Raw genomic sequence first — 26380 nt, forward strand, 5'->3', positions numbered from 1 at the left:
CTGTGCCTATCAGATGACTGATTTTCTATGGCAGTCGCTCTTCCATGGGTTCATTTCTAATCTCTGCAGTGCAATTATGTTTCTTCTCCCCCACTGGATCTACCCAAGCTCCACTCTCCCACCTGACTGCTGTGCCCTGACCTCTGCTCTGCAGGGCTGCTCTGCATGCATGCATAGCCACACTGGTGACTGCACACACCTTGAAACGTTTTCCTTATCCACTGCAAGGGCTCAGCTTGGAGGAATATCTTTCTGGGACTTCCAGTCTCAGTTCCCACCCTCTGCTGCTGATCTTCTTCACTCACTGGATCTTTCACAGCACTGTACTATGCAAATATATACAACCCAAGGCTCATTTTGGAATAAATCAATCTAAATTAAAATAATGAACAAAAAGTACAGAAACAGATCAGGCAGTAAAGCCATTTCTCTTTCTTCTCCCCTGTGCCTCTCTTTTTTTCTCTAAGAAAGCTTGCTTCTTTTCTCTACACTTTTTTTTTTTTTTTTTTTTTTTTTTTTTGGGAGGGGTGGGAAGCAGCAGATTGGCTTTTAATTTTTTTAAGCAATCTCAACAAACAGAAGCTGTCTGTTGCTATTCAGCAAAACCCACCAAGCAATGTTGGTAGCTTGGCATCAATTCTTGGCATGTCTCTTTTCCCTAAGTTGCTGTTTTTGTCTACATTCATACTACCTCCTTTTGGAAGACAGTATCATCACCTCTGACTTTGGTATTACTCGCTTTAAACCACACAGCCAAAATAAGATATGGTGCCATCCCTTGCCTCGTACCTATGAAATAGCACGAAGCAATTACTGTGATGCTGGCTGCCTGCCCTCAGCCTGCCTTGTCCTCCCTGTTCCCTTGGCCTGAAGGCCCCACAGGCTTGGCACCCAGCTCAGTGCCAGCCCTCGGTGCCTGCAGTGCTGGCAGGGACTGACTCTGACCCTGAGAAGCCAGACAACCTTTGTCTGTCTGAGCATCCATCCTGCAGGGCCAGTCCCTTCTGCACTCACCAAACGGACACTGAGCTCTTTGGAAAACCTGTGTGGACACCACCCGTGAGAAGCAAGGAGAGCTGTGAGTTGTGCTTCCCACCCAGAGCCATGGGTGTGATCAGCTGCTGGTGTCCAGGGCTCAGGCAGCTTTCAGGGAAGGGAGGCATGCCCTGAGTAGCCAGCCACACATCCCTGTGCAGTGACCCGTACAGCTGAACTATGTCCCTCAAATGCCTTAGGATTCATGGGAATACCAGGCTTGACATGGTTCCAAATGCACCTTCATGTGCTTGGTAGCTATGACCATTATTTTTTAATGGACATTATTTTTTCTCTATTTCTCTGTTGGGATCACAAAAATACAAGATTGTCTATTTTGGCCTGTCTATGCTTCCCTAGCTCTGCCAACCAGTTTGCTTCACGGGCCTGAAGGCCTGGATTTTCACTGACCCTTTTCTGGAGCCCAAATGAGACAGCGCCCTCAGGCCTCAGTGAAGAGGGCTCCAGAGGTGGATGTATCTTTCAGCTGGTCACATCATACTGGCAGGGCTGACAGCCTAGTCAGCAAACCTCCATAGAAGGTTAACCCTTTACAGCCTGTAGTCTCTGCTGTAATCCCCCTTGCTTCTCTCCTTAGCTTTGGTGGACTTAGATGTCCACCCTTTTGCCAAAGCAGGCCCTGCTGACTCGAGAGCAGCCAGCTCAGCAGAACTGGCAAGGCCATGTACTGCAGAAAGCAAAAAGGGAGCAGAGATGGGTGGAAGGTGCCCACTGCAACAGAGGAGCTCTCTTCTGCACAGCTAAGACACCCAGAGAGAGGAAAGAGGACTGAGAGGGTATTAGAAAGAAATGTGCTCTCTGTTTCCCACTCTGGCCATCAGACCCAAATGAACATCTCTTTTCTCCCTTCCCCCAGCTCCCACCCACCTGATGAAGGCATTAGTGACAGTACAGGCTACACAGGCTACAGCTAGATGGAGACTATCTACGATCTACAGTCACACAGGGTCATTCTCCGATCAGTGCACGTTTTGGCAGAAAGGCAGGACTCCTCATTCTCCTTTTCCCTCCACTCTGCTAATTGCTAACACACTACAGCTATAAATCTTGTGTCAACCTATTGATGGCTGTGACTTTGTCTTATCAGGCCCCAAAACTGACACACTTGTTTCCCTGTGGGCAGCGCTGGATGTGCTGCTTTCTGAAACACCACATCCCCCTTGCCTAGCTCCCAGGGCATCAAGCTCACCACCCTGAGAAAGCCCCTACTTAGCCTCTGGCAAGCCCTCATCACAAAACTCCTGTGAGGAAGACTCACAGGTTTTGAAGCCCATCAGTCTGGCCAAGCCATTCTGATATGGACACTGGGTGCTAATCCAAGGGAAGGAGTTCATGTTCAAAGGGCTGAGGACGAGAGACAATGAAAGACAAAGATGGAGCTAGTGCCATAATTCTGACAGGTCCCTTTGAGGTTCAACAGTGGCCCCACTTGCCCTTCCATTGGCAGATGTGGTGTGGAATGAACAAATTCTCTTTTTTCAGAAGAAAAATCCTTTTGAAAAGGCATCTGATGATGCAGTAAGGCCCCTGCTTTGTGACAGCCAGTTCTTGTGTCAGCCCATTACAACATGATGTTACAATGCAGACAGAAAGATGTGATGATGTGGCATCATCCCAGAAGACGTTTCAAGGCATTTTGAGTACTGGGCTGCAAAATCAGGAGAGCTGGAAAATTTATCAAGGACAACTCAGCTGAGAGCTGAATCAGCTGGGCTCCACCAGCATTTTAGGAAAGTGTCTCATCAAATTCAAGTCCCATTTGTTTAGTTGAATGGGCTGCTTCTGAGTCTCCAGCCTGCCTGAAAGCAAGATGTTTCCACAGCAGCTAGCTAATGATAGCAATGCTTAGCAGGACTACAGCACTCTTCATCTCAAATCACCTTCCTTTTAAATTAATGCTCAAAACCCCACAGGGCAGGGAAGTGTTACTGAGGATTAACAGAAATGAAAATTGAGGGAGAAAGAGGAAGAAGGCTGTGGTTCTGGTCATTGAGGAACAGCTTAATTGAAGGCTGAGGACTACATTTCAGAACATCAGCTCATAGGAAGAGAAAGGTCTAACAAAATTGTATGCCCAAGGTTTCTTTGAAGGTCAGCAGCAAAGTAAAAGCAAATGTGAAAAGCACCAGCATCTGTGCTGAAGGCCCACAACAGAGAAGCTGGTAAGGGCTTTCAGAAAACAATTGAGGCCCAGGGTATTTAAACTCTGCTTTCCCACTCTGAAAAATCCTCTTGGGGTGTCCTGGGTCACTGGAGATACACCAGCATTTGGAACCACAAATTCGTGGAGACTCCTCACAGGAGTGATGGCACACCAGGACGTCCTTCAATACAATCTCAGGGGACTGGGGAGCAGTAAAAATATAACAGCTTCAGAGACAGAGGGGAAAGTGTTTTAAAGGATCAACTAAAGCTGTGCAGGATGGCCTTGGCAAGTTGATTAGGAGGTGTATTTGTAATGGGAACCCTGGCCTTGCTCACTCGCAGATTTTGCTTTATCATTTAGCTTAATGGGCTCCTAATTCAAAACCAGCTGTAAACAGGGCTGGCTATGAAAAAAATTAACACTGCCTGCCTGTGGAATTTAAGGATATATAATAAAAATAATCATAAAACCAAAGAGCTCTGGGTTTTTCATCAGACAAAAATATTTGTCATTGAAAATTCTGCTGAAAAACAAGAACACCTAAGATTGGAAAACTTCTCAAAACCCTACATCCAAAACAGCCTCAGCAACTTTAATTTCATATCCAAGCACAAGTTTCATTTGCAATACATAAGATAATGGTGTTTAATTGGATTTATTTTTCCACAGTAGGTTCCCAATGGCCTACTTTACTCCTTTCTCCTTTTCTCAGCTCCTTCAATGTTATTTACAAATCACTCTCTGGGATTTAATTTTAATGGTAGCTTGATTTCTACTCCTTTTTTTTTTTTTTTTTCCTTTTTTTAGGTACTTTTCTTTAATTGTATTTGTGGATTTGCCTTTTAAATAGGCAATTGTGACTACATCCTGAGCCTGAATAAGTTGCCAAGAGCAGAGCTTGATTTGAAAACAGCAGAGTAGTTAAACAGAGCATGTGTAACACGCAGCATTTATTGTTCTTTTCATGGGAGTACCTGCAGGTGCTTTGTTCAAGCAGGTGCTCTTTTGCAAAACAACATGGGTTCCTAATAACACTCTATCCCAAAGCTCTGTGCAGACATTAACAATTTAGGTCTCTGAGCAACCCATAAGTTGAGTGCATCCTCCTCATATGGCAGTAAAACAAAGATGCTGAGGAGCTGTAGGCCAAGATTTTTTCATTGAACACAGGGACTTGCTGCCTAATTGCTGATTCAGTTTTGAACACCACTTTCAAATGCTGTAGCCTGCTTTCTGGACATGTCTGGTCTCTGTGCTTTTTCAGAATGAAAAGGTCACAACCAAGCCCCAAATCTCATATGGATCTTGGGACCATGCTGTCTACACCTAAGGCAGGAGTGAGCAACACAGAGACAGAAAAAAAACCCCACACAGACCCTGTTTTGCCTTCATATCTACTTCCCTTTTGGAATAAAGCAGGCAATAACACCTCACCATGTGCCTCTTTTCATGCTCTCTGCCTCAGATGCAGGATTATGTGACTGGAAGACTCAGAGAGGCGGGACAAAAGCATGAGAAAACAAAGTGTTTCACTATGGATGATAAGATGCTCAACTAGAGTGAAAAAAACCTGGCAGTGTTTTAATTTTCAATTTTCCACTTGTCCTTTCCACCGTCTTTGCAAAATTTTAGGTCTGTTTATGCTTTTAATCCAAAATGTGAACAAGTGGGCAAAGAGAGCTTAGGATGGGAATGTGTTTTAAAAGTAGATCTGCAGTGAGACTGAACCTCATTGAAGACTGTCCACACATGGGTGACAACTCAATGTCCTTGCTCAAAGCTTGGTTAAAGGCTGTTGCTATTCAGCTGATTGGTTTTTTGAAGAGGGAGCGGGAAAAAGAAGGATGAGGAAAGTGAGCAGAAATGAGAAAATGACATGTAAATGAGAAGGGAAAGCCCTTATTTTCCTGCATTTCTGAGCTGTTCTGCCCATGCCTAGGTCTGAGCATTTGTCAGGATGACGGAGAATGACCCGGCTAAAGAGCTACTTCAACATAAAGCATATACTGACCTGGAAAAGGATTGGGGAGTGTGGGTAAAACTCGTTCTAAGGGGGGAAAAAAAACAATAAGCAACATGCAGGAGAAAAGCCACTTTTCACACCAAGCAAGCAGCAGATACAAACCTGATGGAGTTGTCCATCCCCAAATTAAATGAACTAGAGCAGATTTCATATACAGAGCATTTTGCTAGCAACACGCCTAATACACATCAACATCCCCTGGGACTGGGAGTCAGAGAGAAGTGATTTGAAAAACTAAACAAATAATAGCCAAACAGCAAGAGGGATTAAGCACCTGCAGTGAAGGTAATTGGAGTTGATGGTCCATATCTTCCCTCTGACTTTCAAGACCACTCATGTCATCACTCTACAGCTCCTCTTAGCTACACCTCTGCCTGGAAGCTAGTCTTGGCAGAGAGGTGAGCTGTGGAAGTCTTCCATGGGTAGTTGTTGCCTCCCCAAAACCTTTTCCACAATGGATTTCTTGCCAATGACAGTTCCCTTGAGGATCTGTGCATGGGAGCAGTCACCCTGGTGAATCCTCAAGGGTATTCTGCTTCTTTAGTTTTTGTCCTCTCAGAGGGACAGAGTTTTTGCAGAGCCTGCTGTCTTGTTTATAGTGTTTTTATAATGCTTCCTCGCTATGCGTCACAGCAGGACTTTGATATATGTCACTGCTGGCTTCACAGTTTTCTTCTTCCACAAAGGATCCCAAAACAATTGCACAGATACTGAGGGAAACCAGTATCAGAGACCTCAGTCTGAGGCTAACAGTAGTGTTAATTCTACTTCATGCATGGTACAGGTGATGCACAGAGCAAGGAAGCAATTTGCCCAAGGTCAAACGCTGAACTGTTGGCAGAGGCAGACACAAACCCAAGAATACAAGGCCCCCAGGCCTGACTGGTATCACTGGGTCTCCTTTCTATGCCTTCAGAGCTTGCTGGATGCCTTGTACTGACTGAGACAAGCTCCTACCCATGGACTGATCCATAGGTAGACATCTAGCTGCAACAGCTCATAGGCCTGGGGCAATGGGTTATCTCCTGGCTTACCTGCTAAGATCACTGCTGATGGACACAGAACTTAGCAGGATAAATCAGTAGGCTGCTATTACTCTCTGATCACCTAGGCCCAGCTATTTGGAGGCCAATGCTCTCTCTACAGTATCCTTGGTGCAAAGACTGAGTTTGTGTCTAGCTGGAGATCATGAGGATTGAGCAGGTCAGGCCCATCCCTATGACACTGGCAGGACTCCTGCCCTCATGGTGGTAATGGAGTTGTTTGAATCCACAGCAGGCACAGAAGAGATCAAATACAAGTCTAGCCTGGATCTCTCTGTTTATGTAGCAACAGGGGACCATTGTTCTGTGAAAGCAGGCTGTTTGTGCTGACAAGACTTCCTTGTTATTTAGTTTGGTTAAATAACTCAACTCCCCTTTACCTTCTTCCTGCACAGCAGGCTGCAGGCTGCACAGCATAAGCAGTTAAAGCAAAGCACTATGGCCTCATTATCATGCTGCTTTCTATTCAAGGACTCTGTCTCTGTTCCTCTCTCCCACTGTGTGCTGCTTTTATTGCTCCACCCTGGCTCATTAGCAGTGTCTCAGCCTTGCCCCCTCTGACTGTCAGCCCAAACCACTTTCCTCCCTCCTGAGTCTCCCTGTTATTGACAGCCTTGAGGAAAACAGGGGGTGTGCACTAAGAGCCACTAAGAGGGATTTCGGCCACAGTTGAGGTTCCAAACCCCAGCAGCCACTGCTGTAACCAAATGCTCAGGGCACAACAAAGCGTCGGCAGAGTGGAAGAAGGGGTGTGCACACTTGTGGCAGGATACTAACAAATAATGACAAGTTAGAGGCTAATGCCAGCTTTTAGGAACATGCCTAGCTGCAACCAAAACTACTGGGCTCCACCTGAAGCTGCCTGAATTGGCACTGTCTTGCCAGCTTCTGCTTCACCTCTGTGCTTGCTGATTCCCCAAAGGGTGCAGAGGATGCAGCAGGGGACCTGCTGATGAGGCAGTCTCCCATAATTGAGCCAATTGAGCCAGCAGGACTGCATCAGGATGTGCAGCACTGTGCTGCTGTCTCCTGTTTCAGCCTATGGGATGGGCTAGCTCGGCAGGAGGCAGAGGACAACTAATTTGGAAAAGCTTTTCTTTCTTTTCTCTGCTTTGCTAGAATTCACATAGTGCTGCACCTACTTATCTGTGCCTGTGGAGGGGCGTGTGGGTTTGCTTCTACATCACAGAGGTGCATGCCTATGTATACATATTCATCTACACACAAACCCATGTATCTGTGTTCCTCCAGCAAATGTGTATCTGTTATGTGTTTATACATATATATATATATATATTTATACACATACATATACACACATATATTATATACATATATATATATATATACACACACACACACAACTCCTGTGTAGCCTGTGTTAAGATACAAATTGTGACTTTCACTAATAATGGTTTTCATAGTACTGCTAGGTGAGTAAAACAAAAAGAAAACATGTTCCCTACCTCCTAATACACTTGGAGGAAGAACCCTTTTGCTTCAGTTGTGTCACTGCTTTTCACCCCTGTTGCTCTGTGATGGCAGCCCTGGCTGTGCCTCTCTGCCAGGTAATATTCACAGAGATCTGTACTACTGTCCCTTTTTTTGTGCTTAGGGATTACAAACCTTGCTCCCAGGCTCTGCAGAGCTGAATTAACCTACTGGCTCACCAATGCTGCCAAACAGGGCCCTGCCTCCCAACTCTTCATACCCACAGATGTGCATGGGCTGCATGGGCTTTGGTGCCTGTTGAGCCTAGCCATGAACTTGTTCACCTCAGTACAATGAAAGAAAACATTTGGGGCATTTTAGGGAGATGAGCAGTAAAGCTCATTTACCCTATTCACTGGTTTAGCAGGTTAGACAGCTTCAGTGGGATGTCCACTGTGTGGCAGAATAAGGGAAATAACAAAATCATGTGGCAGAGAGCAGGATGGGCAAAAGGACTGGGGAGCAAGGAATGTCAGCAAGCTATTAGATCAGTTGTATCATCACATTGTACCTGAGTACCCTCTCTACAAACATACTCCATATTTGCCGTTGGAGACAGTTTCCTGCGTAAGTTAAACCTTTGGTAGGGCCACATTTATGTTGTTGTAAACTCAGTCTCCAGGAGTGAGGGGTATGAATCTCACCTACAGCAGGCAATCCTGCTGCTACATCCTTTAAGGAAGATCACTAGCTATCTATTCATACAGCTCAAGGAGGTTGCTTTTGTATTTTAATGCATCTTCTATCTATGACATTGGCATCTAAGGCACTCAGTCTCTCTGAGAGTTTTTCAGTGCTGACTGAGATTTCATGAAATGGTAGCCACCAATTTTTCTCTATTGCTAAACTGTTCTTTCACATCATTTTGCTCGCTCCCTGTCTGCCCTCCACCTCAGGCAAAGCTGCCAGTAGCTCATTATTAACTCTCTGGTTGTTTCTTCACTCCTTACTGCCATTCTTTTTTGTGCTGCAATGGGACACTGAGGAACCATCACTGTACTTACCTCCCTGGTGGGATGTTACTCTACAGTGAGCTTGTTCTCTCTTTAAAAAGGAAATAAGATCTCTGATTCCAGGGATGAAAAACACTCCCAAGTATTTGAGTATCTGCTGTACACCTTGCAAAAGCTTGGCACTGCTTTATTTTTCTGTCTGGGTGTGTGGCTGGGAATGTGCATTACCTGTTATTTCAGCTACGGTGTGATCACTACAGCATTTCTTTCATCTGGGCTTGTAGGTTTTTTCAGCAGCTTTCTTTATCTTTATGAAGCTGGATTCCTTTCATTCATTTCCCCCCTGATTTCTTAACCTTCAAAATAGCAGCTGTAGTCTGCCTGAATTTATTTTATTTCTATGCCTTTCCTTCTTCCACACTAACTAGAAAAACAGAGATTTCCTGGAACAATATGAAGCAATTGCACAGTGAAAAAAGTAGGGATTAACCAAGCAGCAAAAACAAATTAGAAAGACTTCACTAAAAATCATCAAATCTCTCTCAGCTCCTGCATTTTCATTCTCCTGGCTCTTGGGAAGTTTTCTAGTGTCCCCCAGTATAAACAGGCCTTGAATTTCTAAAAAATTATAAACCAAATCAAACAACTTGAAAGAAAGTGTTCGCCATACACAAAAAAAGGGGGCTAAAATAGGATCCTCACTGTTGAAAATCATCTTTTAAGAGTTGCCACATTTCCTCATGGAACAGTTTACAGCAACTTTGCAAGGTTTCCCTGGGTCTCTCACTGGTTCTGCCACTCATTTTATGACCATGGGTAAACCACTTCTTCACTCTGTACCTTCCTACTGCAAAATGGTGCCAGCAACACTCGCCCATTTCTAAATGACTTGTGATATTTAAATATTCATTGCTAGCAAATCCTTTGAGATCCTTTGAGGTGAAGTTCTGGAGTCATGCAAAATGCTTCTCTAGCAAAACTAAGCCCCCAACTAAAATCATATGTGCATATATACATGATTGAATTTCATATTTTGTTTCAGTGATGCATTTCAGTTCATCTGTGTAACAGGAACCAACAGAGAGGGCCAAATTTAGAATTCAGTCACAAATAATGGATTCTAAACTTAGAATTATATTAATATCAGCAAGAACAAATCTGGAGTATTTGAAAATTGTGTTCCAGATTGCTGCCTGAGGATTTTTTTGAATCTCATGACAGTCACAAGACCAGGGTGAGAAGACTTTCAAAGTAGAAATTTGCTTTGTGTGCTGCAATGCTACAGTAAATCAAATATATTTTCTTTTATGATAATATCTGTTCTTTAAAAAATAGCTGCCACAAAATATACCCCAACTCGCAAAAATTCAAGCTGCCATGAAATAAATCCAAAGGTGGTAAACAAAGAATGCCCATGGATTTATCCTTTTCCTTACATCTGTTAAAAATAACCAAACTATGACTTTGGTTTGTTTTGGTGAGAGCAGAAAATAGACCAAACTGCATCCCATACTGACTGCTTTACACAGCTCTTTTTTTTTTTTTTCTGTTTAAAAGGACATGCAGGTCATGACATGAGAGTTTTAATTCAATTTGGGACCATCACAGGAACACTGCCATCAGTCACTTTTGTGTCTACGTGTTCATTTGTGTGAGCGGGTTATTTTGCTGCAGTGTATCTCTGATGCCAATAACACGTGGGCCAAGTCTAGTCCAAGTTTTAGACCTGGAATTGGAAACTGCATTTTAAATACACCACAGTTTGTATGTGTGTGTGGATGGTAGGTGAGGGACAGGGCCTCTGTTTAGGGTCAGGTCTGAATCAGCTGCAAAATTCAGAATCAGCAGGTAACTCTGCTCTAGTGCTTGGTCTAGTCCCAGCTTCTGTCTGTTTATACTTACTAAGACAAACTCAGCCATTGAAATGTAGCAGAATGAGATCCAAGGAACCTTATTCCATATTTCATCTGTTGATTACCTTTTCCCCCATGGTCCCTATGGTATATCCCTTTAAAATCATTCTGTCTTTTCTCATTTCTGTCCCTTCCAGTTTCAAACCAATTTCTCTTTTTCTTGACTCTGTCACTGTTCTCCTCAGGCTCGGTGGCTAGTTCTCTCCATCTCTCTGAATTACTTGTCATTTCTCAGCTGTCATGCATCCTCCGAGCCCTGGCCTTCTGTCTACTTATTAAAGGGGCTGTCATTCTAAAGGGCTTTTTGTTTCCAGCTTTAAAACAAACACATTTTTATTATTTTAACAAAATCTGTCTTCAGCAAAGCCAGTCAATCAAAGGGCTTGACTGTAAACCTTTTGATTTGGCTGTTTGTGCTTCAAGGCAAGTATGAACACTTAGGTATCCAAAGCAGAATGCTGGAAGCCAGGTCATGGCTGGAGGTCTGAGGGGACTGGGTTGTCAAGCAGATGCCTTCCTTCATGAGTTTTGGCCATCATGTGCTTCCTGCACAGCCGTGTCTTTGTGAGAGCCTCCCTTCACTCTGTCCTGTACTTACTGTAAAGGTATAGGCTGGCATTTGTGACTCCCAGCTTGTTGGCAGCCACACAGGTGTAGTTCCCGTAGTGCTCCTCAGTGACATTGGCCACCATCAGCAGAGACTGGCTCCCCGTACTCTTTATCTCCAGACCATTGGCGCTGTTTATCCTGGGAAGGCAGGAGAAGAGGTGTTTAGTGCAATGGCAGTTGTGTACTGGGAAGGAGATCCCTCCCCAGCACACAGCAAAGCAAAGTCATTCAGCCCAACTGGCAGGTGAGGATAGAGGGAAGCAGGGAAGGGATGTGAGAGAAAAGAAACCAAAGAAGGAAGACCAAAGAAAGAGACCAAGATGGAAAACAGGAGGAGGGAATGAAAGGAATGTAGTAGTTCAGTGGGATTAAATGCCACTGGTAAAGCAGTGAAGAACCAAGCAAAGACAAGGGAAAGGGAGGAAGCATTTACCCAGCACTGAGTCACTCTGGAAGTGAACGCACCATGGCCAGCTGAAGGCTAGTCTGTACTTGAGCAACATATTCTTAGTGAAACATACAGATTCTCAATATGTGCCTATAGCAATGCTGAGTCGCCCCTGAACCAGGGCACCATGTTCAGGGCTGGCTACCCTATAATGTAGGGTAATAACACAACCTCCTTAATGCCAGGTAAATGCTCAGGTAGAAGGACAGATCCTTTTTCTATTCTCATTTATTCTCATATGCAAGTCTGAGAGGCTCAGGTCGCACAGGTGGGGGAATCTCATACCTCAGCAGCTCCTTTCCCTAAAAGAATGCACCTGGAGCAGCATTACCTAATTGAACACTTATACCACCTACTTTTTTGTCTGTATCATGGGCTACTTAACATGTGAACAGTGTATTAATTGGGTATTGGCTCATAATTGACTTCAAGGCAGGAGCTCCCTCCTCTGCACTTCCTTCAGCATCCCCAGTGCAGAGAGGAATTACCTCCTCCTGCCATGACCATGCTGGCTCTGCTGAGACTGATGGGACACTGTGACTCAAATGTATTGTAAGGAGCAATTTGTTTGAGAGGAGTTGGGGAGGATGACAGGAGCCCCTATTCAATGGACTGAAGAAGAGAGGAGGGAGGAGGTGAGCTAAAGGCCTTACCTGGTATCATCTCTGTACCACTCGAAATCGGGTGTGGGCACTGCTGATGCCTCGCACCGCAGTAAGGCTTGTCGTCCTGTGGCCGCTTCATTGCTCTTGGACTCTGTGATGGTGGGAGGGTCTGCAGGAAGGAAACACGCGGTCAGTCCACACACTTCCAGTGGGAACAAAACAGTGAAACCATGTCAGGGCTGCCTGCCTCATGCAAACTGTTTGGGCTACTGGAGACCCACGGCAGCTGTCTGCTGTGGCCCTTGCTCCTCCCTGCTCCTCTGCAGAACGCTGCTCTTTGAACATTCCCTGATATACAACATTAGCAGCACTCCTTACACGTGCTTCTCTTCAGCACTGCTGAAAAAAGTTCTGTCATAAATGCATAGGCATACACAGGCAAAGTTAAGGTTAATGATGGACTTCTGCAATTTATTAATATTTACCTATGGATCTGTAGTTCACATGGACTTATCAGAGAGAAGAAGATGAGAGAAAGACTTCTAGACTTCTTCAAGGGTAAAGGAAGACAGCAAAAGTAAAGGAATAAAGTAAGAGTTTAACACTAGTGTGAAAATTGTATTCCATACAAACTCTGCCTAACGCCAAAAATATAATAAGAAAGGACTGGGACAACATGTATGAAACAGAAATACATTAATGGTTTAAAAGAGAAGAACTTTAGCAGAAGCTGTGGGTACAACTCAGAGAGCCAATGTTGAGACACTTCCCTTAGGTGTCCAAGGTTACAAATCCTGATCACCTGGACATGGTGCTTTGTGAAAAGCTCCAGAAGGGCTTGCTTGTGACTGCTCTGCCTGAAGTTTGCCCTCAGTCCAGCATGCTGCTCCCACCTCTGCTTACTTTGAAGTCTGAGTGCTGTGCCATGGGCAAACCAAACTTGGAAAGCATATTGGTGTGCTCTGCTGGAGCTTGGTCTCAGTACTTGCTGGATAGCAGGTAGGGTAGGCACCGGTATCTTCAATCCCAGCCTCATGTTCAAAATATTAAGCGATAAGCTTTACATGTTAAAAGGCAGAATTATTTCCACCTGGCTGCTGAGAGGGATCAAGGAATAAGTGCCTTGTCTCTCGTCACTAATACTTGCATACCCTGAGATTACAGGGCTGAGGCTCAGACGGATACTTTGCTGAGACTCAAGTTACCATGAAACACACTCTGCCATCTGTATCTGTCCCAGAACTGAAAGGCCAAAAAAAAAAAAAAGGCAGCAAAACGGATTGTGTCAGTCAAAGAAAAAAAATAATTCTGTCTGGAGAATGTAGGGAAGGAAATTTGTTTGTGAACACATTAGCCATCTCAATATGATCCCTTCCCTGACCTTAATTGGGATTTTATGCAGGGCTTTAGGGATATTGCAGTGCGCCCTCTAACATCATAAATATTAATAAGTTTACATAAATAGGATCCTACATTCAAAGGCTGTGGGTTCATGTAAATGTTTTAATTTGAAAAGGAGGAGTGATAAGAAAAGGATAGCAAAGGTGATTTTTTAACCATTCTTATTTGATTTTTTGGTTTGAGCAGTCTATCTTCTTAGGCAAACCATTCCATTTCATGAATCTGGTACAAGAGGTGAGTCACAGAATGAATAGGCACCTCTCCATGCTGCCAGGGAGCCCAGCCCCTCGCTCTGAGCAGTCTCCATATTCACCACTTTAGGAAGTTGGTGCAGTGCCCTCCCGGGAGAAGGGGCAGGTGGCAGTCCCAAACAAAGCAGCCTATTGCACCTAGGAATCAGCTGCTCTGTGTGTAGCGTTTGCTGCCTGGGAAGCCAGGGGTGGGTTTCCTTTAGCTGCTCTCCTCCCCCTCTCCTTAGGCCTCAGTTTCCCTGTCTGTGATGTGCAAGGGCAATTACTTGGGAAGCCTGAAGGTGGTAGTGTGAGCCCAAAGCAAAGTGAGATGCTATCTCCTGCAGTCTGAGCTGACAGTGCTCCTCAGCAGATGATAAGAGATGGCCAAGAAGCTCCTGAGGTTGGACAGGCCCTATTTTTCATCCTCATTTTTCAAACTTACAGTGGTTTTCATGCTTTATGCTGCTTGTGGTGTTCTTTAACAAAGCAGGATGAGGAAAGATATATGTAAATATCTACTTTTCATTCTTATAATAGGACTGTTTTTTTTCCTGCTTGGTCCTCATAGTCTCTTAAATTTATTTCCCTTTCTTTCAAAAAAAAAATTGTCCTTAAGGAATATTAAGTTGCTTACATTACAAATTACACCACATATTAACATCACTTTTTCATATTTTTCAACAGTTAAAATGTTTAAAATCTTACCGTGGCATAGTTATTATGTGTTGAAACTAAATCAAAATCAAACATTCTGACTTTATACAAACAATCTGTTTCAAACACATTAAAGCACCATTGAAATTATGTTTCATGGAAATGTTTGAAAGTATTAATTGGTTCTCATGGAAAGTCTCCAGTTTATAAACTCAGCTGGTTTTGACACTTCTATACTTTCAGCCCAGAAAATCTGCTACTACAGTTCATATTAATGCCAAATTTGGCCCCATGAGGCAGCTGATATCAAACCACTGCCACCCAATTTCTAAGGGAATATAAAAAACTGTAGATTTGAAGGATGCTGCAGGGAGCCTATAACCTCAACTTCTAAGTGAGACAGAAAAGTTGATCTGATGTGATGGCTCACATGGGACCAAGGGAAAAAAATGAAGAGCAAGAATGGTATTAAAAGGTGCTATAATCACCTACAGTCAAATTAAGACTGGTATTGCCCGAAACCCTTGATGCCATCAGCTCTCTGCCCTAACCTGCTCCCTAGCAGTTCTACTTGTGAATCAAGGCATGAATATGCACCCAGAAATATGTCTGTAGCCATCTCCAATTTCAATTTAAGTTAATATTCTGGTTTAAGTCTCAATTTAAACTGAAGAAGGTCGGGAGAGGACATACCTCCCATTCATCCATCCTTGCTGCAAAGTTATTAGCCTCCAAGCAAGGAAATGAAGCAGGTACATGGGGATAGCTCTCTTTACATCACTCAAGTGCCAAATATAAGCCATACAAGTATGGAGGTGGACATATACACAGGCAGGATTAAAGAGTAACATCAGTTTGAAATATCTTGTGTTCCTGTGAGTGGAGCATGCCAGCAGAGTGAAGTGGACATCTGTCTAAGCACATATGGGATGGGATCCGTGCCCCAATCCACATGTGTGGAAGTGAGCCACAGCTTACTTGGTGCTTTTAGGGGATTGCTGTATCCTTTGGCCAAAACCCCTTTCTGTATTGCACTGGTGCATGAAGGGTCTTTTAGACAGAGCTTTAAACTAATGACCTGAAACCAGCATAAAAGTTAAGTTTTTGCACCCTGTCATTAGCACGTGCCTCTGCCCCGTGTCCCCTGGCTGTGATAGCTGTGTAGGCACTGCGGAGATGGCTGGGTGCAGGCAGGCATGTGTTTGCTCTGAGCCAGCTGAGCCCTCCCTTATCTCTCCCCGCTGCCTTGGTGAAGCTTCTCTTCACGCTACTGTTCACCCGAATATCAATGAGTGAAAACAAGGCATTGCCAGCGTTTCGGAGGGGAGAGACGGGGGCAAATCACAGCTCTTTCTCTTTCTCCCTCTCTGTCTGTCTCTCTGTACCACACCTCCCCCAGCCTTTTTTTTATATATTACCAGGTTTAAAGCACAAACTGTACCCTGTGGCAAGTGTCTGATTGCAGATAGTTTTCTCAGCGTCCTCTCTTCAGATTGTATAATCCAAGCCCAGAAAGGCTTCTCTGTTTATCCTGAAGTAACCCCTGCCTGTGGGCAAAGCTCTCCCCGTTGCCCTGCCCCAGCTGCGATGTACTCACAGTTCACAGTGACCCGGACTTGCTTGACGTCTGCTGAGGCAACTTCGTTGGCAGCTTTGCACTCGTACTTGCCCGACTGCTCTCGTGTGATCCCCAGGATCTCCAGGTACTCCTCCTCACCTTCAAACTCTCTGCCTGGTAGGACAGAAAAATACAGAGAGTGGTTCTGTTAGGCTTTCAGTTTTAGGAAGTTGCTATGGAGGAACAATCACAACATGGAGTCTGCAAACAAGCGACAGTCATAGCTGTTTGAAAGTTATTTCAGAAGCTGCTGAAAACTGAAAATCTGGAAGGTACCATATAGGTGGTACAATCCATAGCATCTCACAGGCTGCCCAGGCTGAGAAGCAAAATGTCCATCACATAAGATCAGGCTAAGTTCACTAGTGTGATGGCTGAGTACCACCAGAGGTTAGTCATGCTGTGGGTGATGTGCTGGACCCAGGGCTAGCTGGGTCCTCAGATGTGTTGTCAGCACCCTTTTCTCCACTGCAAAACTGTGAAAAATATCTTTCTGTCTCCCAGAGCAACCACCACCTTGAAGTGCCATCGATCAGATCAAGCTACTGTTAAACACAGCCAAACTGAGAGAAACAAACCGTAATTTGATCTGCAGAGACCAATAATCATCACACATCCCTGAGCTACTGTACATATGAAACGACACATTTAAACCATGCTGCCTCCTTACTTACACTTACACTTTGGAAAACAGTGACTTGAGTGTCAGTCGGGGTTATGGATGGGAGCAGGAATCGGGGGCGGTCTGTGGCCCTGCTTTTAACTCACTGTGTGACCTTGAGTGAGTCCCTCCTTCGCTCTCCCTCTGTAAACTGCAGCAAATAGCCCCCCCTCTCCCATCACCTCCTGGTTTGAGCAGGGCAGTGAGGTTAACCCATGTAAAACACATTAGATTCATTGCATGAAAGTTGCCAGGGAAGCATGAAAATATTAGGATTGGTATATCTAGCCTATTCCTTCAAAGAGGAAAGCAAAATAAGGCACCTCCTGGAAAGAATCTGAACCACATTTCCTCCTCTCAGAGGGCTGCAAGCACTGCTCTGCAACATTGGAAATGGCAAGCCCCAGTTGTGTGCCTGTGTATGTTTAGAGAAATCAGCCCCCAACCCTGAATTGGTAAAAGACAGATTTGGAAAGAAAAAAAAAAAAAGTCAGCTCACAAGAGCTCCCATTCAGGTTCCTCAGAAAGTGGTCAGATTTTCCAAAAAACTCTCTGCCCAGAAGGTATTTTTTGCTCAACAGGTGCTAAGCACTTTTGAAACCCTGCCCATTTCACAAAAGTGCAGTTTTTGAGAGAGTTCAAATAGTGCCTACTGTTCACCTTGGTTTATGGCACTGCATGAAAGCAGTGGCTAAGTCTGGTCTCTGGAGCTGAATTTCCCATGGAGCCACCTGCAACAAATCCCACCCCAGAGGCACAGACTTGCTGCAGTGTCTTGGCCAGGTCAGCCTGGCCACACACACTGGTGAAGCCAGCTGAATGCAATTCCCTTCATCATCAGAGAAGAACTTCAGAAGCTTCAAAATCTGCTCAGAACTCTGTCCCTTACATAATTATTTGGGTCTTTTTTTATTTTTCTTTTTCAGAGGCAATTTTCAGAATCATTCTAGGAGAAAACCACCCCCTGTCAGGGAGACTCAGCATGAAAACAGTAGTGTACCTATTAAACCCATGTAAAGACAAAGGCTCACCGTCTCTTTCAGCAGGGCTAATCAGCAGTCCCTTCTTCCAGCTCCTACCAGGTGTTCAGGTAGCAAAAATCTCTTTGCTATGTCTAAAATTTACTGCTTTGTTTTTTGCATCCCCCAACAGTCTGCTGCAGGACCTTCCTGCATGGCAGCAGCGTTTTGCACAAGGGAAGGAGGCAAAGTTGGCTCCTGCTGCCAGGACATGTCTCTCAGTCCTCTGCCCTGTGCTGAGGCTGATGCTGTGAAGAGTCATTGGAGAAGGAAGCAGGGTGGGTTTTTCACAGGTGTTTTTTATTGCTGGAAGTCATGAACATGTTAGGGAGTCCTAACCTCAGTAGGACAAGAATTAGGTGAGTCTCAGAAATGTGGAAGGGACTTCAATCACCATCGAATCTGTTCTGCAGTCTCAAGGCAGGACAGATGAGTCATGTCATGGACACAGCCATCCTCTGCCCTCCAGCGGCAGAGATTCTGCAGCCACTCCTGGCAATCTGTTCCTGGGCTTTGCTGTCCTTACCACTGGAGCAGTTTCCTGAAATTTGACCTGAGTCTCCCTTGCTGCAATTTAAAGCTATTACTTTTGTCTCAGCCGCTACAGACAAAAAGAACAAATCATTCCCTCCTTCCCTGCAATAGCCTTTTATCAACTTTTAAATCACTTAGTTCCTCCCTCAGTTGTCATCTTTTTTTTCTTTTGGCACAACATTGCCTGGGTCTTTCAACCTTCCTCTGTAGGTGATGTTTTTTTAGGCTCTTGATCATTCTTGTTCTTTGCTTTTAGACCTCTCTGACAAGTTTACATTTTTCTGGATGTGTGATACCCCAAACTGAACACAGCATTTCAGATGAGGTGTTACCCTGGCTGAACACAGATGAAGGATTGCATTGCAACTACTGCACCATGTTGCTGTCTGTAGAGGCAACACATTGTTTCTGGTTTTGCTACAGCAGGGATAATTTCTGTTGGGGAACTCTTAATTCTCAGATTTTCTTATGGCATATTGCTCGCATTGCTACCTGCTAATAAAGCACTTAAAAACTCCCACCCCCAAACTGAGCTGACAACCAACACTCCTCTCCTTTCACAGCAGCACTCCAAGTTGATAGGTCAGTGAGTTGACTGGAAAGTTAATCAGACATCAGGGAAAGACTCACAAAGAAAAGGTTAAAACATAATTTGCCTCTGTTTTGCAACTCATTTGCTCTGCAGTTCTGCCTTGTTTATCCACAGGGTTCATTCCAAGTGGGACTTGCTTCTCCTGCAATTTGCCCTTGTCACAAGACTGTCACCGTAATGAAGACAGGGTTGAGGGTGACTTAACCAGCTCTAATGGAGTGGCACCCTCATTACGGGTGCTGTTAAGTCTGTCAGAGAACTGCATCAGTGGAGCTCCAAAGTAAGCTACAAGGGTAGATACCTTCCCAAGGGAAGATGTTTTTGAGCTTCTCCCCTGCATACATACATGCACTTGTACCATGTACTGTGTACCATGTCTGACAGGAGAGCTTTCACGGCTACACAGAACCCTTGCCAAGACATGATGAGCTGCTGGCTTGCCCAGTGGAGTGCTCTGGAAGTAACTGAAAGGCAAGACTTCTGTTCTAAAGGGCATAACAAAAACATCAATAACCCTTTTCAGCTCCTCATTCCCCTGCTCTAGGACACACATATAAGCATAATACTTCAGGGAAAGTTTCTGTGACAGTCTTTTGCTGTATAAGTGGTAGCACTGTTCTTGTCTCTGCACTGGTGACCCTGAGCATCAACATTTTGTTACAAGAACTGAGCTGCTCTCACTTTCAAGACAGACCCTTTTCCTTGCTGCCTTGTCCCCTCTAAGAGCACATTAACCATTTCTAACAAAAAGCATTTATATAAAATTGAGGTGTTGTAGTACAGAGCAGGGAGAGGAAAGATGTATCACAGTGTGTTAGAGAAATGTCAGGTTGTGATATCTTGCAGAGAGCTGTAGAGATGTTTTCACTAATTCACTTTGGCAGCCAGATTAGGTGAGTCATATTAACTCTAACCTCTAAGGCAAACAGGGGGTGGGGGGAGCAGGAACAGAGCTTTATACATCGAGTGAATTTACAAATGTTTCTGCACAGGAGCCAGCGTTGGTAGGGAACTGATGGTTGTCACTATGCAGTTTATCAAAGCAGGGAGGGAGAAGGCTTGGACAACGCTCTTTGTACCGATAACAATGAACATATTCTATTAGGTGAAAGAGGGACTGCCAACTCTTGGCAAGAGAGCCATTCCATTCCCATTAAGAGAAGACACTTGCCTTGAGCAGATTATCAATGGGTGAAATTCTGACTGTACTGCCAAAGTTTCCTTGCTGACAAGAGTTGTCTCCTGGCTCTTCTGCCTGGTTCAGAACAGCCCTTTCTCAGTGAGGGTCCTTTCAGGTTTCCCTAGGTGGATGACTTCTCAGTCAGTGCAGCTCTTCACATCCTAAACCATCCCCTTGCATCACCGCAGGCAACCTGCTTCCCTGCAGGTTTTTTGTCTTTCACATGTTCCTAGTTAGCTTGGTTTGTTGCTCCAGCCCCATTAAACACCATCTTGCCAAGCTGTAGCTCCTTAACTCTGTCCCAGTGAATCAGAAAGAGGAGCTTTCTGCTCTGGAGGCTGGAGATAGAGAGAGCATGGGCCCGGGAGGCTTGACAATCAAACCAAGAGGGAACGACCCTGAGCAGCGCGAGCCAGGCGGCTGCTGCTGCTCGGAGCTGGCAGAGCCTTTTTTGCAGAGGGATCTGCGGCAGCAGCTTTGATGTGTGCAGCAGCAAGGCTTTGAAGGCCTGCTTGCCTCAGCCACATTGCCTATCCCCTGGCTTCCTAATTGGACCCAGTAAATAATGAAGCTGAACAGCAAATCTGCTTGGCTATGCTAGCCTGCTGGCAAGCAGCCTTCCTTTCCCCTTACCCTCTGGAAATAGCCTTGTCCAACCCCATTGGCTCTGCATATTGTCCTTGTTGCTGTGCACACCTGCCTGTGCTCTCATATAGATATATAGATATATCTATATCTATATCTATATCTATATCTATATCTATATCTATATCTATATCTATATGCTATAGTCTGTATTTTATATACTGTGTATTTCATTTGTTTTCACATCTATAAATCCATCTGTGTGTGCAGAAACACAGACTGACGTGTTCCCCAGGCATTTATGGGCACTTCTCACCTCTACCCAAATGGCCCCTTGCACTGCCACACACCATCACTCTTTCCTCAAAGGCTAAATGCTTCCTTTCTACAAATGACCGACACCCAGTCAAAATCCCACTTGTACTGTGTGCAGACAGCTCTTTCAGGTAGTCAGCGCCAGCAATGCACTCAGTCACATTCTCTACCAGAGAGGCCTTTCCTTTCATGCCCTAGTTTATTACATCTCCAGAGGGGAAGCTGATTTCCAGAGGTGGCAGACACATTTTATTTCATCTCCTCTCCTGTCCGTGCATCCAGCACTGGGCTTCTTCTTGTGCAGAGATTACTTTAGTTGTCTTATTTATTTTTTTTTAAACACTGCTGTTTAAATTAAATTGAAATTTAGATCTGCTGAAAGTATCTGTTTGCATTTGGCATGTGGAGAAAGAGATCAGCCACCCTGCTACTATGTTTGTTTTCCCTCCAAGCATCTTTGTAGTTGTGAAAAGAGGGGAGCAGAATGGGTTATGCATCTTTGTTGGGCTTAAAACAAGATGCAAGGAGATAAAAAAGATTGGAAATCAATGGATGCCATTTGAAGTTTTTTGTGTGTAGCAACTTCTATTGCTGAGCTGCAGGTTTTGTTGTCTCTGCACTCCCCATTTAGTGTTTGAGGTTTTGCTCACCTAACTTTCCTCCTTCCCTCTGCACCTTCTATTCCCTAGGAACAGGCTTCTGAAAGACAAAAATAGCTAAGGGAGCCTTTGACACGATTTTTATTGTTTTACCTCCCGCTGAGGGTTTTCTTTTTTTTTAAATTCAAAACTTTGAAGTTTTCATTTATCAGTGCCTGTCTCCTCAGCCATCACAGATTCCAATGAGCTTGTCATTTTTTCCCATCCCTTAGTTGAAGAGGCTTGTTTTTAGCAAAGAGATCAGTAGAGAGAAGCAGATGGTGGATAAGCAAAGGGACAACTAGTGCTAGCATGCTACAGTAAGGAAGGCAGGCAGAAAACCTAGAGTAGCATGGGAAGTGGTAAAAACAGGGAAAGCTTGAGAGAAAACAAAAATAGATGGAGAGAAAACAGAGGGAGAATAAAGAGAGTGAGAGTGGCTGGGAGAGAGAAATGCAAAAAAAAAAAAAAGTGAGATTCTTCAGTGACTGGGAAAGAGAGAAAATGGTATTCAGCTACTGACAAAGAGAAACACATTGAGACAGAGCAAGTGAGAGAGACGGGAGGTGAGACAGCGGCAGACAGAGAGATGTACAGCTGGGAGAGAAGCACAGCCATCCCTTGTGTAAAGGGAGCCATGAAATAACAACTGCCAGAGGGACAGGAACAGAGGGGTCACATGTAGTAAGGCAGTAATTACTCTGTTTAAGCAGCAAGGCACAGCAGGGTATTTATTGTTTAAGCTGGCCTCATGCCTCCCATGCCCTCAGGTCTGTAGCTATTACACATAAACCAAAAAACTAGAGCAGTGCCAGGGAGGGCTCTGGCCTGGCTCTGGCTTCATGAATGAGAATGAGTCAGACTGGGTGGAAATACACTGGCATGGTTTCCCCTGGCGTTCACCAGGACTTTGCTCATCAGCAATCATATTTGCACCTTATGTGCAAACTGCCTGCCCTGCCTCCAGAGCCAAGGACAGTGCCCAAGGAGCTCCCTGACTGGGGGAACACGAGCACCCGCTGGCATGACCAGGGTTAAGAGAGCCTGTGATTTTCATGGGCTCCTTCTTCTCAAACTCCTCGAATCCAGCATGCAAACAAAACCCTCCAGGCTGAGAGCAGCTTTCCCAGACTGAACAATGTCTCTGTGCTCTCTCTCTTGGGACAGCACTGACCAAACCACTTGGGACTTCACCCATCACTGACGGCTCTACCCAGGAGCTGGAAGCCAAAATCTGACAGCTCAGATGCAGTTTGCATTCCGGCTGTGGGTGCGTGCCAGCGGGGGTCATCTGCCTGAGGCAGCCTCAGCAGATCAGCTGTATCTCTGAATTTCCACCCCCTCTTTTCTATAAATGACCACTAAGGGTCATCACAGTCTCTCACACACAGCCCTGAGTCTGGGCATGGAGCAGGTGTGCAATATACTACTTCATCTCAGCAGCTGATTCGATTTTCCATTCAAAATCCACATATGAACACCAGAAAGAAAGTGAACCATCTCCCCAGAAAAAATCCAGACCCACTTCAGGTCAAGGCCCTCTGTTTGACCAATGGTTTTCTTTTTCTCTTTGCTGAACCAGAAAAAGGAATAATGTTCTGCCTCAATTTGAGATACAATTTAAATCAGATGATTTCATGTTGAAGGAGATCACTTTTTTCCCCCTCAAAATTACTTACTGAATTTAGCCCAAATTTGTTAACACTTTTTTTAATGAACACAAACAACATTTTTTGGATAGATTAATTACTCTTGAACAGAACTTGGCTGTGAAGCCAATATATAAAGTAAATTATGAACCATGAGGTAAATTAAGTCATGTAATGTCACAACTACAATATTATACTCCCTAAGTGTTGCATACTGCAATGCAAATTATCATGACTATGCTACCAAACACCAAGCCTTAATTTTACTGCCAAGAAAATGACATATAAACATGAACAAACCAATAGCTGCACCATTTCTGCATCACAAAATTTTTGCCTGCTGCCTTTTGAAGGGTATTTTAAAACAATATGAGGTAGGAGTCACCATCAGCTAGATGAATCAATGAGATGCCCCCACATCTTTGAGAGCCTTAGGAAGGCAGGGGCTAGTAACTCATCAGGGCTGCGAGGACAGTGCTGGAGCAGCTAACAAAATGGAGGCTGAAAACAGAAGGTCAGACAAAGAATCACAGCTGAGGCTTAGGAGTTCTTTGATGTGCACCTGTGGATGGAAGCACACCAATCTGGCTCCCAGCAGTGTGGTCAGCACTGCAGGGTCCTGTGCCCTCTTCCTCCACCACCTACAAGAAGAGGATGGGCCAGCACTTGGTCCTGGCAAGAGGAACATCAGGGTGTGTTTTTGGGGGCGTGGGTGTGTAATCAATAGGTCTTTGTTTCCCACTGTGCTAAGCACAGGATGGTAATGCAAGCCAAGAGTTGATGCAGGGGACTGAGTTTTCCTGCATGCCATGGACATGTATGAAAGGCATAAGGTACAACAGCAAGCAATCAACTATTACAGTCTCTAGTGATTCTGTCAGATAGTTTCCTTTCATTTGGCCTCATGTACTCCTTTTCCTACTAGATTTATTATTTTGGACAATGCGCTTGTGCTATCATTGTTGAACAGTTTGAAGACAAGTTCCTCCTCACAAACACAAGACCAAAGAGAAAACTGACAGCAACAAGCCCCTTCTGGGCAAGAAGCCTGAGTGAACTGTACAATTTCTGTCCTGCCAGTGAAGAGCAATGATGGACTACAATGCAGTCCCTAGTTTAATTCCACAAATCACTATGTCAGCCCCAGACCTTAGGGAAACCTTGTGTGATGGCACTCACTGGTACCAACTGTGCCAGTAGCTCAGTCTAGGAACTATAGGGGTTGGTCTGTGTTTGGTGGCATCTTTAAAAATCCTTGTTATGTTCTCTACAAAGTCTCTTGTGTCTTATGTAGCACAAGATATGCTCAATATACTATTGTGCATGAATGAAGTGGTTTGCTTTTGTAGGCATCCACCAGAATGTTTCCCTGTATTTAAATATAAGGTGTTTGTTCCCTTCTGTCCTATGCCCACTTCTTGAGATGAGACAGTAATGATGAACCCAGAACTTCAGTCTAACTTAAATTTTTTTTTTTAAATTTGACAATCCCCTCCTCCTCAGTGATTCAACTCAGGCCACAGAATTATGTTCTTATATGTTTGAAACTTGGAAGAAGTATTGAGAAATTACAAATTGACACAAATTTACTTGAAATGGGAAAGAGCATTAACTCAGAGGCTTAGGCATTGGTGTGGCTCTTTCTTTGTAAGCTGAGGCCAAACACTTCATGACCAAATATATGGCTCCTGAATCTCCTGTCCTTTTGCAAGATTCCTGGAGTTCATCCCTGTTTTCATCGAGGCTACTCTGAACACCAGCTTCACAAACGAACCCTAAAGACTGGGATTTCTGTATCAGCCTGGATCTAGCCACTCTGCTTTTAAACTGCTGTAGCTTTCAACTGAGGAAATGAGGTCAAAGAGTTAAGCCACCCCTTAGCAAGATTTACCCTTTCAAAAATACGCCAGCGTGTTGTGATGCCTGGTGCCAATATTTGTATAGGTGGATTAGCTTCTTGAAAAATCGTTTTGTTTGCTTTTCTCTTGACCCCTCTCCTTGCTGCAATGTTTCTCAATTAGATCCAGCATAGTAATTTCACGGCACCATCCCCCATACCTAGTCCTGGTGGAAGAAGAAAAGGGAATACTTTGTGGGGAGCAGAACAAGGGATCAGGAGATGAGACTAACTAGCTGAATTCAGGATTCCACAGGCATCAAATACTGCCAGTTATCAAGGTGAGAATCACAGAGGTTTGAGGCAGGGTGGGGTTTGCCAGGAAGAGATTGTTTGGGCTCACACCTGTAGAGACTTTTGATCAATTGGGCTGGCTCCTGTGATATTATCAACTGAGGTGCCTGCCATTGATTCATTGTGATAGCAGTTGGGATAAATGATTGCTTCGGTCCAGGATATTTAATTCTTATGCACTTAGACACTCCCTTGCTTTCCAAAGAATAAAAAGTCTTTCTCAAACTTGCAAGGCAGTAGCTGTGAAGGAGAAGGAAGGCATTTACTCCATGCCTAATACTGCATCTTGCATAGTCCTACAGGGGAGGCAAGCAGAGAGGAAATACAGACACTGATTTTGAGGTCTTGTAGCTCCCTGATGCAGCTACTCCCATTGCTAGTGCAGCTGTTGGCCATCAGCACACTTGAAAATCCTGGCTGTAAAGCAAGGTTTCTCTCTCAGATATATGGGGAAAAAAGAAAGGAGTCATCAGAATGGAGTCATCAGAAAGCAGAAAACTGTAAGTAGAAGAAACAGAGTGAAAACAACTCCTTTCTGATTTCTTATCACTTACCCCGTAAGTGTAGGAAGGGGTCTGAAGACAAACCTAAAAGATATTTAATTACCTTCATACCAACTTCTTAATACTTGTTCTGATGATTACATAAAATTTCCAACAACTTGTAGCCGTGCTGGCATGAGCAGACCATGCCCAATCATGTCAATCAAAATGTGTCTCACTGGGCTTCGCCTCTCTGAATCCCCCTATTACCATCATGGACAGGAATCCATTTATTTCTACCCTCTTGACTCCCCAAACACATTTGATTCCTGTGGGAAGAG

General features: G+C 44.4%; 1 protein-coding gene across 2 annotated transcripts in view; it reads right to left on the reverse strand.

Moving 5' to 3' along the window:
• LSAMP (limbic system associated membrane protein) overlaps nt 1-26380 on the reverse strand; it is a 303962-nt gene that overhangs the window by 18865 nt on the left and 258717 nt on the right. The window contains exons 4-7 of one of the 2 annotated variants that reach the window (XM_058824904.1): nt 16173-16307; nt 12336-12456; nt 11224-11372; nt 5214-5249 (exon numbers count right to left, since the gene is read on the reverse strand). In XM_058824904.1, the coding sequence (XP_058680887.1) occupies nt 5214-5249; nt 11224-11372; nt 12336-12456; nt 16173-16307 (441 nt within the window). The remainder of the gene's footprint in view (nt 1-5213; nt 5250-11223; nt 11373-12335; nt 12457-16172; nt 16308-26380) is intronic. The other variant, XM_058824905.1, reaches the window with a different exon arrangement.

The sequence above is a fragment of the Ammospiza caudacuta genome, chromosome 2, assembly GCF_027887145.1.
Source record: "Ammospiza caudacuta isolate bAmmCau1 chromosome 2, bAmmCau1.pri, whole genome shotgun sequence".
Lineage (NCBI taxonomy): Eukaryota > Metazoa > Chordata > Aves > Passeriformes > Passerellidae > Ammospiza > Ammospiza caudacuta.